General features: G+C 32.4%; 1 protein-coding gene across 1 annotated transcript in view; it reads right to left on the reverse strand.

Annotated features, from left to right (window-relative positions):
• Nucleotides 1-353: 353 nt before the first annotated feature.
• The window catches only part of LOC145279805 (uncharacterized), a 38,353-nt gene continuing 23,606 nt past the window's right edge, over nt 354-15,100 (reverse strand). The window contains exons 4-11 of the mRNA XM_080131153.1: nt 14,832-14,940; nt 12,133-12,219; nt 11,092-11,145; nt 9,591-9,688; nt 7,294-7,395; nt 6,105-6,183; nt 3,778-4,026; nt 354-580 (exon numbers count right to left, since the gene is read on the reverse strand). Of these exons, the coding sequence (XP_079987279.1) occupies nt 513-580; nt 3,778-4,026; nt 6,105-6,183; nt 7,294-7,395; nt 9,591-9,688; nt 11,092-11,145; nt 12,133-12,219; nt 14,832-14,940 (846 nt within the window). The 3' untranslated portion in view covers nt 354-512. The remainder of the gene's footprint in view (nt 581-3,777; nt 4,027-6,104; nt 6,184-7,293; nt 7,396-9,590; nt 9,689-11,091; nt 11,146-12,132; nt 12,220-14,831; nt 14,941-15,100) is intronic.

Here is a 15,100-nt window from a genome sequence, read left to right on the forward strand (position 1 = left end):
ATAGTAATTAGAGCTATGTATTTAGTTTAAATTTTTATTTATATCAACTTTTTGGCTATATATATATATATATATACACATATATATATATATATATATATATATATATATATATATGTGTGTGTGTGTGCACATGTTTTTAAAGAATATTTTGACTAAAGCTTGTCAAACCAAGTTGTTAGAATGGACGGACACATAGCCAAAATTTTTGTATTATATATATCTTTATGGATCTGTTTGAGTAAATACTGAAGAGATAATTTTCTTTCTTATTCCTAAAATATTTGAATAATTGTTGATTTTTTACTGCTTCAAACAGAAAAAAGAGAAAAAAATTAAAATCCTGTTCTAGTGTTAGGGGTGGAGTAGGGTGACGGTTCTAAAGGTGTAGAAATGAAGACATTTAGGTTTTAAATCTGCAGGGGATTAGGGCTCTCATATATCCTAACCCGGTAAAACAAAAAAATTGGAAGAGGAAACTGATGCTACATGTGGGGGTAGCATCCAACTGATCACCTTCGCTGCATTCGTTTCATCATTTTCATGGTTTTCATCATCATCGGGGCAACCACTTTGGTAGCTGGTAAAAAAAAATAATAATTTGAAAACATTTTATTGAATAAAAGATTTCTAAATTACATGAAACATAAACAATCTAGCGAAAACGATGGAACAAAAACTTTAAAGGTATGCATTTTTCATATTTAACTAAAAACATTGAGATCATATTTTTAAAAATTAATGTTCTGATCTAGAACTCTTCCCATATTATAAAACAAAAATAAAGAAAAATCTACGCAATGTACATATCCATGATGAAAAGAAAATACATTCCAAAAATTACATAAAATGATCAAATAGTTTTATTTTATAAAGAACATCATTTTTAAGTGATTACTACTACTACTGTATATTTACTGCCGCTTGATAGGAATAAGTAGGCATTACAACATAAATCTCGCAAGTTTAAATTAGAGTTATCTCCCTTTGTTTTGTTAAACTTGCCGCTCTTCTATTGCTCATAAAATTTGACTTTCTCATTTAAAAAATAAAACTACTGGAATTTTTTGGAACATGATATTTTCACATTGTCACAGGTACATGCATCATGCAGACTTTTCTTCATTTGTTTTTTAATATAGAAGGGATTCTGAACAAGAACCAAAATTAATAAATTGAGATTAAATATTCACATGCATTATTTAGACTGATTTTGTACTCATCTTGGATGCTATTCTCACGTTTCGACCAATGTAACCTGAAACCTTCTTCAGATCATGTCAAACTTGCCAATCCGTATCAAATTTCCAACTAAACCCGTTATTTATGCTACAGGGGTTGACTGCTCTCTGGTTAAAGTCGAGATTGTCTGCTCTTTTTCTTCTGGTTTCCGCTGTCCATTTGGCTGCATAATTAAACATGGTCAAGTGGACAAGAAACATGGGGTAAGGAGGAGGAAGGGTAATGTTATCTGAAAGAAAGATAATCATTAATCAGAGGGACCATATCTTGCTTGTCACTGTTGTCCTATCAGCAAAGCAGAACCAGAAGAAACAAAAGAGCAGACAATTTTGACTTCAACGTGCTCTCATTTCATCATGAATGACCAGGTAGATGTGCTGAGTAATTTTTATTTCATTCTAAGTTAGTATAAGAACTTTGCTGCTAATTTTACCCTATGCGACCAAGGCCAATAACCCTCCTGTATGAGAAAACACACTATGCAACATACAAATATCTGTGTGATGTTGCCAAGCTAATCGAAAACCTTGATTCCAGTAAAGCAACTAGCCCTGATGATCTTCCAATTATAGTGCTGAAAAAACTTTAACCAGAACTAGCTCCCATACGTACAAAGCTGTTTAAGCGTTATCTTAAGGAGAAGTGCTTCCCAACACCATGGAAAATCTCATCAGTATATATTTAAGAATTCAGGTGATCAGTCACCTCCCTTTTAGTACAGACCAGTAAGTCTCCTGTGCATTATAAGTTACTGGAATCTGTTAAATAGAGAAGTAGTCAAACACCTCAGCAAAAATAACCTTCTTAGTGACATGCAATATGGTTTCTGTTCTGCTAGATCTACAGCAGATGTGCTAACGGTTATATCTCATAGGATCAGTGAATCTCTCGATGGAGGCTTCCTTTCTAGGGAAATTGCTCTTGACATATCATATTGATAGGGTATGACATAAAGGTCTACTTCACAAGATCTCCAGCTATGGTATAGCTGGAAATGTTTTCTCAATTATTAAATCATTTCTCTCTGATAGGCTCATAAGAGTAGTAGTTGATGGGCAGAAATCAGAAGCTCTCAGTATTAATGCTGGAGTCCCTCAGAAGTCCATCTTGGGTCTAACTCTCTTTCTGATCTACATTAATGATCTTCCAAATCACATCCTGACATAATTCGTAGACTACCATTTTTGGCAGCACATAAAAGGTCGTAAACAACCAAGTTCTCTCTCCTCTGATCTTGAGCATGTGGTACAATGGGGATAGAAGTGGCTGGTTACTTTTAATGTATCTAAAACCAAGCTTCTATCTTTACATCATCTACACTCTGATTCCCATCTAGCATCAATTGAAATGAATGACTCTCGTCTTGGGAAGGCTCCTTGGGAAGTTTGTTTTGACAAACTTCTGGGCTTGACCTTTATTCCTGATCTTAAATGGAACACGTACATCAACACATACATCAAATCTGTTGCCAAGGTCGCTGGAAAAATGGTAGGATTCTTCTATTGATCCAGTAGATATCTCAATGCTGATGCAATTCTCTACCTATATAAGAGTCAGGTGCATCCAAGGATGGAGTATTGTTGCCACATCTGGGCAGGAGCTGGGAAAGACCTTATCTTACTTTGACAGAGTTCAAAATAAACTTCGTAACCTAATGGGAGATGCCCTTTTCTCTTCCCTGCAACTTCTTTCTCACAGTAGAGACATTGCGAGCCTGTCTCTGCTTTATCGTTATTTTCATGGCAAGTGTTCGTCTGAGCTCCAATCTATCCCCCCCCCCCCCCGCCAAACTTTCACGAGAAACACTCATCTAGCTGAAAACACTATCAATTTCCCCCACTCTTTATCTGTGCCTAAACTTAAACAGATTCCATGAACAAAGCTTCTTTCTTAGAACTGTGTTGCATTTGCCTGCTTTCCAGCCGACTACAATATGGTCGTCTTCAAGTCCAACATAAACAAGTTCTTGAGGAGCCGTTTGCCTTAAGTAATCCAATTTACTAAATTTACACTTCTAACGATTACTATGATATTGTCCTTTTGACTACTGTACACTCTTTAACCCTTATCCTCGAGTGACCTCTGGGCCTTGATAAGTGGTGACTCCTATGTAAAAAAAAAAAAAAAAAAAAAGTGACAGTCCTCTGGAGGTTGTAGGTTCAATAGGCGATACTAAAAAAAAAAATTACTTAAAACTTCTACTTGATCATGGTCAACTAATTTTACCCCTGTGTATAAATCAAATAAAAGGTTCAATTGAAAAATTTTGTATCAATTCCCGAGTTTGATAAAATGCACTTTAAAGGTCAAAGGTTACATTGATCAAAATGTTGTGAAAATAGCATCCATGATAATATTAGAATGAATAATCAATCTTAAAAATTATGAAACATTAAAAATTCATATATTAAAATACTTTTTACAAATAAAATGATAACAGATGCATGTATTTCTTGATAATATTAAATTATATAAATGACCATTTGACTCAATTATAAAAAAAAAAAACCCAAAAAAAAAAAAAAAAACACTTACATCGATGTTGTTGAGAGACTTGGATGCGACCTGAACCACATGAACTTACAGATGGACGTGATGGAGCAGATGATGATGATGATGATGATGATGAAGTAGATGAAGAACTATTGTTGACTGGCTTGTACGTCCGATAAGGTCCAAGAGCTTCTTTGGTAATTGTGCCCGTGCCATACTTTAGTTGACGACGACGGACATCACGGGGAGGTTTGGCCGGGGCTTCAACAAAGGCCATTTTTACTTTACGTTCTAAATAATAAACAAATATAAATAAAAACATTGAACATGTCAAGTATTAAAAAAAAAAAAAAAATTTAATTAAAAACAAAGCTGAAAAATACATCTTTAAGATACCTGATATGTTGGTTTCATAGCCCAAAACAATACATTTTACGAGGTCATAATAGGGGTCAAAGTTAAAGAAAAATTGACCTCTGCAGTTTCTTCCAAATTACTCAGACAATTTCTGGTGTAAATATTTGAAATTTTACATAAAGGGTATTCAGAGATAGGACAAGCTTTTTCATCAGTTTGGGTTGAAAATTTTTAGTTACCAATATATAAATGTATGTATGTATGTCTGTTTGCATGTCTGCCTTAAACTTTCAATAGAAGCGACGGATTTTACCAAGATCAGTATGATTTTAAAGTTCGACCTTTCATACGACAAATATCGAAAAATTGGCTAAAAACATCAATATCTTCCCCTTCAACTAGGCACTTTTCTACGGGGGGGGGGGGGGGGGGGGGGGGGGGGGGTCACCTTTTTTCGCCGATATTTTTTTAAGTTATCCTCTCCTTTGGATTGTCTAGCCTTAATTTTAAAAAATGTCGCTTCCGGTTTGGCAGTGATCGTAACAGCATAAACGTTATGTTTTACCCCGTTCTTTTCCTCCTTTGCGGTACAGGTTCGAGTCTGCCTTCCCACTACCACTTTTTTTTTTTGCTCAAGATACACATCCAAACACCCGGGCAACACTGGGCTGAAATGCTAGTATATATATATGTATACACACACACAGCTTATAAAAGATGTCAAACACTATTTCTAGGCCTACCAAGGCTAAAAAGTGCTCCACCTGTCTTTTAACTACATTACATTTGTAATATGAAAGAAAACTGCACACACTTAGCCTTTCATTTTCTGATACTCCAGAATAAATGTTACTCCTGCTGACATTAAACCACTGAATATGATAAATACTAAACTAAAACTTTAAATTCCTCATCACATTTTGTTACTCCACAATTGAGCATGGAATTCAGCTAATTGTTAACTGCATCAAACGGAAATTATTATTGATAACTGATGCAGAATATTCACGAAGAATTTAATGTGACATAAAGGAAATCATCTTTTATATATCTAAAGGCAAAATGTGTGTTAGTGTGTGCATTTTTTGTGTATGTCCGGCAAAGACTTTTGGAGGAGGAGAGCGGTGGGGGCTCGAGGCGGTTACTTTTTCTTAGAACCTTTTATATGCTACATAGATTATAATATCTACGATTTACGAAATGAACTTGTGTGTATCGTTAATAAAAGTTTCTTTTTTTTTGATCGAGTTAAAAAAAAAAAAAAATCCCACCGTGCTGTCGTCTTGAGTGTTTGCTTGCTTTTTTTCGTATAATAAAGTGAAACTATTTGAACGCAATCAACAGAAAGTGGGAAGCTTACCTGGCCTCCGGCCAGCTTTAAAAGCAACATTTATTTCTGCACATCCATGGCGACTCGTACAATTCTTAAATTAATTACCAACTCATTGAATTCTTTGGCCTAATGGTTAGCGTGGAAGATTAATTACCCTACGTTTTTGAGTTTGATCTCACCCCTCTCTATCTTTATTTTTATTTCGTCCTTGTGCCAATATCTTCCACCCAGGCAAAAGTTAATTACCAACTCATTGAATTCACTATCCTCTTTGACCTAATGGTTAGCATGGAAAACTAATTACCCACTTCTGTCTCTATCTTCTTTTTTTAAAATTTTAACCACATGGAAGTCATTCTTAACATCGCTTCGTTCTTGTGCCAATAACCTTCACCCAGGCAACGTCAAGTACTCCCCGCTAGTGAATAATAAAATAATAAAATGTATTGCTGAATATCTATTTTAATCTGAGAACTTTGCAAGGAAGACCAACCATACTGGTTGAATAACATTAACACAAACACAAATTCCTTTTGTTTATACAAAGTCACTTTATAGTTTTAGATGCAATTAGACTCAGAATTTTTTTATTTCTATAAACTGAGTAATTCTTGATCAATTTGCGAACTTAAGAAAATATATGTTCCAACAAAACAAATGAAAAAAAAAAAAAACTTACCAGGAGCTGCTTTAGACATGGAAGCGGTGATGTTAGCTCGAACAGCTTTTAATCTGGCTTCTCTTTCATCAAGTAATCTCTGGAGAAAATTAAAACAAATTGTTAAAAATTTGTTCAAATCATTAAGGGGAAAAACAAAAAGGACAGCAATCCATTGTATCCCCCCACCCCATATACTTTTTGTTGTATTTCTAATACAGATTAGAAATAATCCAGCTCTTACAACTAGAGCATGGAGAGGTTGCCTTTCAAACATTTATATAATAAAAAACGCCTTTTGCCATAATTTGGGGATTCAAAAATAAAATCCATTGAAAGTTGGATCAAGTTTATGTCATAATGGAGAGAAGAAAATGTTTTTCTTTCCCCAGTTTATTTGAAGATCTTTTAATGTAAGTAAATTGACAAGTGCATCCAGGCCAGTGAAATACGACATTAATAAGTAAAGACCAACTTGATTAGATTTTCTAAGAGTTCAACGCAAGTGCATTTTTATAAGTGGTACAAGTTATGCAGCAAATGTGGTCATCTTATGTTGTGACAAAACACAGATAAAACCATATCTCTCTACGAGATAAGACAATAGGGATAGCATTGGACCAATGAATTTTGTTATCCAGTTTCAAAAATGAAGCTAGTTTTGTTAAGAAGAATAAAACACAATTTAGCATTTAAATTATTGTCATCTACTTCATTTATGTAGCAGCCTCCTGAGAAAAGAACTAAAAAAAACATTTTCGACCCTGGTTCACAAAAGACTGACAATAGATCAATAGATCACAGAACTCATTTGAGGAATAAAGGTATAAAATTTTTCTTAAGCTTCTACTTGCCTCACATATAATTGGCTACCTGAAAACTGCACTATATGTTCAAAATTTAAAACAATTAAACAAGTAACAGAGATTTTAAAGTTTTCTTTCATTGACAATTTCATAAACAATTTTTAACTAAATGACCTAAACACGTTCCTCGTGCGGGTGATTCAGTTAAAAAAAAAATGGAGATTCAAACGTATAAAATACAGCTTAATGTTAAAATCATCTTCGTCTTTATAAATAGATCAGCTTTCAGAGAGAGGAATCAGAAGGTTGATATTGATAATAAAAATCCAATATAACCTATGCACACACTAATCCAGTCAGAGAGGTTTCAGTCCATTTCTGAAGACACAACAATGACAACTCACCAAGTAGAGTTCTCGCCAGGCTTCCATTTCATCTGGTTCTTTACCGCGGAAATCACGCTGGCAATGTATCTTCCATAATTTGTCTGTGTCTTCGAGGAGATGCTGCAAAGAGATACATGCAGAAAAAAAAAAATTAACAATCAAAATCGCATTGGAAATCGATTACAGAAGAATGAGTGAATTATTAGATGATATATGAATACTAGTGTGACTTACGGAAATTCCACAGGTTATCTGTTGTATATTTTTCAATTTTTACACAAATATAGACTACACAATTTTATTGTACAACCTTCGTTTAAATTGAAGCATATTTATCTATTTTTAATAAGAAGGTTGATCTCACCACTTCAGTTTCAAGAAGATCTGGGTAGAAATACCAGTCAGTTGCTCTCAACAATTAACCCAAGTTCTAGGCTAGTTTACTGACCCTCCACCTATCAGACTGAGGTATTCACTTTGGCAGTATCTACTAGTAGGTCTACTCCCAAAACCTTGCCTTCCGGTTTTGGGGAGGGGGTAAGTTCATTGCTTACTGTCCGAAGCAGCTTAACCTGAGAATGGCAACAAGTCTATCAAGATAATTAGGTACTCTTTCTTTAGGGGTGCTGGCCTAACTCTCCCTACCTTCCGACCTTGTGTTACATCTTCCTGTGATGAGAAGGAAGTAAATAACTACTTGTCTAAGTAATCTGGTTAGTGAGGCTTCAAAATATATGTGGTTATGGCGCGTGGGGAAAGAGTGTCTACCTTAAAGATAGAGTACAGTATGAACAGAGAAATCATATTACATTTTGATTCTAGCCCAACAACTAAGAAAGTATATTTTCATTAAAAGGTTTTTGTTAGACACTACAGTTACATCAGATCAAAGTAGTTTTTGGTCCCACGACAAAAGGAGGGTGGACCTGTAAATTCATCCTTGTCCTTTTGTCAGTCCGTCTGTCCGCACTTTTCTCAATAACTACGACTTGGAAGTTTTAAAAATTTTGCACAAACATTAAGCATGATCTGAGTGAAAAAGTAACAGAACGGATTTTCTGGGATCAACTCCAGATTAAAATCGCTAAAACTGATACGTTTGTGCTTTGGATTTTTATAAAACTTTCTGAAAAGTTATAACTACCTGATTTCTATATAATTTTGTTTGTCTTTACATCGCAATAACTGTCGGGTGTGCCCCAGGGACTCTTTTAGGGCTAATAAAAACATTTCATTTTTGGGACCATTTTACCATATTTGTCCAAAATCTTTTGTGTATGTTTATTTAGCAGTTTTGCATGGTGCTGAACTCAAATTTTAATATGTTAAGGCTTTGGGAACTTTTGGGGCTAAATGGGGGGGGGACAAATGATGGACTTAGTCATTTCTTTTTTTTTTTTTGCATGGTGCAGAACACAAATTTACATATGTTAAGGCCTAAAACTGCACCGTTTGTTCATTTTCACCAGGATTTAACGTTCCCCTCCCCTTTTTTTTACGCCTCGTTCACTGTGTACTCACGGGGGACCATGCATGCTTCACTTGTATTCATTGCATCTTTAGCAATCAGGCAATCACATTTTTCAAAAATGGTGAAAGGTGATAACATGTATAAACATGAAATTTACTTAACATTATTTCATAAATTTTTGCCAAAAATATTAATTTAAAAAAAGTTTTAATTAAACAAGTAAATTATTATATAACTAATTATATAACTTCATTAATTTATTCAATAAAAAATTAATCTTTTATTGAATAAATATTTCTTTTGGAAATTTTTTTATTAAATAAAAACTTGTTTAGTAAACAAAATGATACTAAGATTAATGATAGCAACTCAATTTGCTTTTTTTTACTAACCACTTATCAAGGCCCAAAAGCCTCTTAAGAATAAGGATTATTTTGTCAGGTGAATGGTAAGACGATGGGTGAAACCAAGTAGAATATATTATTATATCAATATTAGTGATTATTTAAAAGGACAGTTTAACAAGATTTTGTTAACATGGGACTTAACCATGTTGTAGTCAGCTGGAAAGCAGCTCTGCAGTATTGTGTTCCACAGATGTACAATTCTTGGAAAGAAACTCTGATCATGGAAGTTCCATTTAGTTTTAGGTACACAGAAAAAGAAAGGAAAATTATTTTCAGTAGTTGTAGCTAGGTGGGTTTTTTCCTGTGAATATCTTAAAAGGGGGATCAGATTGGAGCTCAGTCGAGCACCTATATGAAAATAACGATAGAGTAGAGAAAGACGAAACATCTATTCTGTAAGAAAAAGGGAGTTATGGGGGAGAGAAGAGGACACTTACGGGATTATAATCTTCTAAAGTGTACAACTGAGAGGCTGTACAGCGTTCCAACACCGGCTGAAGAATGTCAAAAGGAATACCACCAACATATTCAAGATCTACAAAATATTAAAAAAAAAAATTTATAATTCTGAACAAGATTTTACATTTTCGATTCAATGGAATCTCTAAACAAGGATAAAGAAATATTAAGGAAGCAAAAGATAACATGAATCCATTTCATAATTGAACTAGCATGGCTACTCAGCATTGCCCAGGAGTCTGCATAACAAAATCTTTTTTTTGTTAAAAAGTGAGGGTGCCATTTTTCTTTTAAAACTTCTATCTTTCCTCTCTTATCATCACAAGTACTATTTCACACCAAAGGTTGATAGAAAGAAAAAAAAAAATCCTCTAAAATGTCGCTATCCCCACCAACAACTAATTTCGTTCTTAGAGAGTCCCAAAAGAATGAATATTACAAAACTCAGCATTGCCTAGAAAATAGAAAAATTAATAAATGTGTAAAAAAATTGTTTATCTCCCTCTCCTCAGTCAGGAAGGATTTATCCTCCTCTGACAGAACAGATATGAAACTTTGAATTATTTACAGAAAATATTTTTTAAAAAATACATTTAAAACAAATTAGGCATAAGGCAATTCAAAAGTTTGGGAAAAATTGGCGTCTTTGTTTATTCTTGGTCACCATAACTAAAAAATATCTATTTTACTCTTAGCTAGAATGATCAATTACCATAATACCATATTTACTCCAGGGACTGTTATATTTAAATTTTCCAAAGCACTCAAAAATTTTTTATTGAAAATAAATAAAAACGTTTATGTACAATCATTTCAATGTCATGAAGTATGAACAAAAGCACAAATAAAAAATTTGGTAAGATCCTCCCAACCCTTTCTAAATAATGGACACTGTTTTTCGCACTTTCATCTTAGTTAAAGAATAACAAAGAGTATTTTAGTTTTGGTTTCACGCAAACAAAAAAAAAAAAAATCATTAGAAAAAAATCTCTTTACAAATAGACATCAACCCTCCCCAACTAATCTTGTTCTTGGTGATCCCCAAAAGAATGAATATTAAAAAACAAACAGTGTCCATATTCAACCTAAGGTAAAATTTCTGAAAACAAATATATCAGCTTTATAGGTGTGTCTTTAGTAGTTTTTGATTTTTAGATGGATAAACAACAAACTCCATTTAATATTGTTAAAGAATAAAAATACTGAACTTTGTTTAGTTTGAAATTGCTTCAAGTATAAAACACATTTAAATTTCCAATTTGTATATTCACTTCACATTTAAAAACATAAATAAAAAAAATTTCTTTCAGATTTTTCAGATCCCACTCGTTGCAAGATAATTAAGAAAGAAAAAATCTAAGCCACATTTTTTTTTTTCAACATTTTTGTATAAAAGTTACTGAAAATCAAAAACTAAAGCATTACATATAAACAAATTATTAGCATGAAAAGAAATAGCAATTAAAAAAAATAACTTACTGTCAATGTTTTCGATGAGGATTTGAATGCAAGCATTAAATAACGTCGGCACTTCTAGATTGTAAAAAAAAAAAAAAAAAAAAAAAATTGTTTATACAAGTAATAAAAAACAATGCAGAATTTACATCCAATCATTATTAATAATATTCATATTTCTCTCTCTCTCTCTCTATATATATATATATATATTAGTATAAATTTTTATTTATACAAACTTTTTTTTACTACATATGTGCATATAGGTTTCAGTTATAATTTTATTCAAACTAGCTTCTTCAGACAACTCAGAAGATTATGAAAAGATGAAAATACAGCTCTACTCGGTATTGAGCATTATCTTATAAACACTGCAGTTTAATTGGATTAACACCTATGAAGTAATAACCCCACAAACACTAATATATATATATATATATATATATATACACACACGTTTTTGTATCATTTCAGAAACAGTTATACATTGATTAGTTTATGTAATACATATATACATTACATAGATTAATTTCTGTGAATCTTTATTGTTTATATAAAAATGCTCCACTATGAATAGAGAGTATATTCATTGATACAAACATTTTGGCTATACATTTGCAGACATGTTTCAGTTCTAGCTGGAAACCAGCTGAACTTCTCCAGGTCAGTGTTTTAATACCAATGCCAAAATGAAACAACAATTTTCTCAATAATTTATATGTAACTGGAGCCATGGCAAAATCACCATTTTTGGTTTTTAGTGAGAACTTTTATAAGACAAGACAGAAAGGGAAAAAGGGGGGAAAAAAAAACAAAACAAAAAAAAAAAACACTAAAATCCAGTCAAACAGATATGAGAAAATAAAGAATTAAGGGTCTAGCAATTTAGTAGAAATAAATTTTTTATTATTTTATTATTCTTATTACTAAAGAAAAAAAAAAGGCAAATTTTGACCAAAATGTGGAGAACTCACATCCACAGAAAGCTTGCAATTTAAGCAAAAAAGTCTTTAAAAAGCAAAGAATGACCATCTCTGAATGCGAGACAATGACAAAGAAGCTTACCTGTAATCACTGTCCGTTTACCAGAGTAAACACTTTCACGCGTACGTGACTTGATTCCAGCAAGTACCATATCAAGATCATCTTTTTCTACAAATAAAGAATTTTTTTTTAAATTTTAAAATGAAAATATTAAAAAATTTCTTTTTCATCATTTAAAGAATTTCTTTTCAATACAGAATTTCTAAACTGTTCTTTTTATAAAAGATTTCAGATGCAGCTGGGGATAGACACTCAAATGACCTGTAAACATGCCATACATGTATTCCTTTAGGAGTTTAGTTGCTGTTAACAATTTACATGACTAAACTTTTAACAAGAATCGAGCTTAAAAGTTTAGCCATGCTGACGACAGGTGATACTCAGAAATAATAACAAAAAAGTATGCCGCTCCCCCCTCCCCAAAAAAATGGGGAGACACAAATAAACAAAGAGCAGGTAACCAGGGTTGTAGAGTCGGATGGTAAAGGTCCGACTCCGACTCCTAGGATTCCAACTTTGACTGACTCCCGACTCCTTGACCCCTATGTGGAAATCTATTCTGCAGATCGATATACCAGCCTCCCACACATATTCAGGAACCATTTTATAAATACTTTTTATGTGTATTATTTTTTACATTTGACATTCACTTGTTTGATAAATATACTCACATATACACTCAACCAGCTTTATAGAATAAGTTAAGATAACAAAGGTATAAAAAATTTACAATGAAATTTTATGCTATTAGTTCAAAAGGAAATACAATATTTAGGGTTAGGGAAACCTCTTATGACCATGGCATTTCAAAGCCAAACGCTTCTCATCAGAAGAGGGGAGTAAAGCCATATTATAGAGAAGAAATTTTTTAAAAGATAATATTGCTTTTATGGAAAGATGATCAAATGAAAAACAGGAAAAGTTATAAAGGGCTATAGTAGCATGGGTTGCTTCTTATTGATTTAGGCTCGTTTTTTTTGGAGGGGGGAGGGATAAGGTTGTAATTCCAGATCAACTCGGACTAATCCAATTGGCAAATTCCATTTGATTCAGAAACTGGATAACTTTCGGATTACAATTCGATTGTTATCTGGTGTAATCCACTGATCTCACTCCAAGACAATTTTCACTGATCCGTCACAATCAAAACAGCTGTCAGTACAGTACAAAATATATGTCCAAAAATAAAAGCAAAACCATACAAAAAAAACTACATTGTGCAACTGGTAAAACCAAACAGGAAAACCATGTAAAAAAACTAAATTTATTGGACTTATGGAGTCGGAGTCACATAAAAAATTCCAACTAACTCCAGCTAAAACCTTCGACTCCCTCAGACTCCAATTCCACAACCCTGCAGGTGACTCCCTCAATGTTTAGGTAAGCATAACAAATATAATAGAATCACTAATAAAAAAATTAATAAAAAAAACACTACATATATAAGAGAAAGAAAATTAAAACTAAGAAAATTTATTGTTCGACTGAATACTCCAAAAAAAAAACAATTTACAAAGTCCTTATTCCGCGGAGTTTCAAAGAATGCTATTCTTGTTATTCTTCTCATCAGAGGACATAAAGAAATCAGCAAATTATATTTGTAGCAATGCTAGAATTTGCTAGTTATAGCATTAAGTGAAGCCACAATTTATTGTAGTTATAAATTGCCAAGAAAAGAAGTGAAAAAACGTTGGACATGTAAAAAAAAATATAAAAACAAACTGTGCATATTATGTGCGGTTTTAAATATTATGCGCAGTTTGTTTTTTGGGATATTCAGTCGAACAATAAATTTTGATTGTGAAGTTCAACTTTCAACTTTAATTTTTTTTCTCTTATAATAAGCTCTACTCTATTGCGTATTGAGCTTTTTTTATTCAGTTGGGATTGAATTATCTCTATATAAATACTAGTATTTATATTAGATTATAATTTACCATTGCACATATCAGGTAAACACTACATCCTTTTGATTTCATTACTTATATATATATATATATATATATATATATATATATATATATGTGTGTGTGTGTGTGTGTGTCTAAAGAAGCTTTGAGTAAAATATATATATATATATATAAAAATGTAAAAAAATATAAAGAATGCAGCTTAAATTCCTGGAAAAAAAAAGAAGAAACTAAATTAACCTATTGCAGACTTAGCACCTACATAATCTGACTTTTAAAAGATTATAATTACAAAAGGGAATTCAACTATATAAGGATGAAAAAAAAAAAGAAAAGAAAGAAAGCCTTAACTAAAATCGTTAAATAGACTTAGCACTTGCATAAGCCGATTTCCCAAAAGTCTTCAATTATAAAAGAGAATTCAATTTTATAAGGATGAAAAAAGAGAACTTTACTAAAACTTTTAAATAGAAAACGGGGATCCTCAGCTGTCTACCATGTAGCTGTTTCGGAGATTTAAAAACAAGGCAGCTGTTAAATACATGGCTCTCCAGTGGATAATACCACTTCCCCTATAATATTATATATATATATATATATATATATATATATATATATATATATATATATATACTTATATAAAATCTTTCTCGGCTTTCTTAGCTCACTTTCAGTTTAATTCTTGCCATAAGTGATTGCTCAAGGCACCCGGGCACCCAGGCTAATCATATATTAATCATACCTAATAACCCATTACATTCGGCAAATCATGTCTACATTTTAAAAGTATATTATTCTTTATTCACTTACTATCTCCCGGCTTTGCATCTCCTTTATTCATGTCACGTGAACGCCATGGCTGATAGTGAGTTTGGATTTCAGGCAATGAACTCAAAATATCGTTCTCAGAAAGAGAAAGCTGAAAAAAACAAAGATTAAAAGTTAATCACATCTGAAAATAATAGAATATAAAAGGAAACATTGTTTCATTTAAAAACAAAATCTTTGATTTTAGGTAGAATTTTATTATACCATCACTAAAAGACCGTTGTTCCTGATAACTTGAGTAAATGGAAAAG

Source organism: Euprymna scolopes, chromosome 7, assembly GCF_053919585.1.
Source record: "Euprymna scolopes isolate OS-2025 chromosome 7, ASM5391958v1, whole genome shotgun sequence".
Classification (NCBI taxonomy): Eukaryota; Metazoa; Mollusca; class Cephalopoda; order Sepiida; family Sepiolidae; genus Euprymna; species Euprymna scolopes.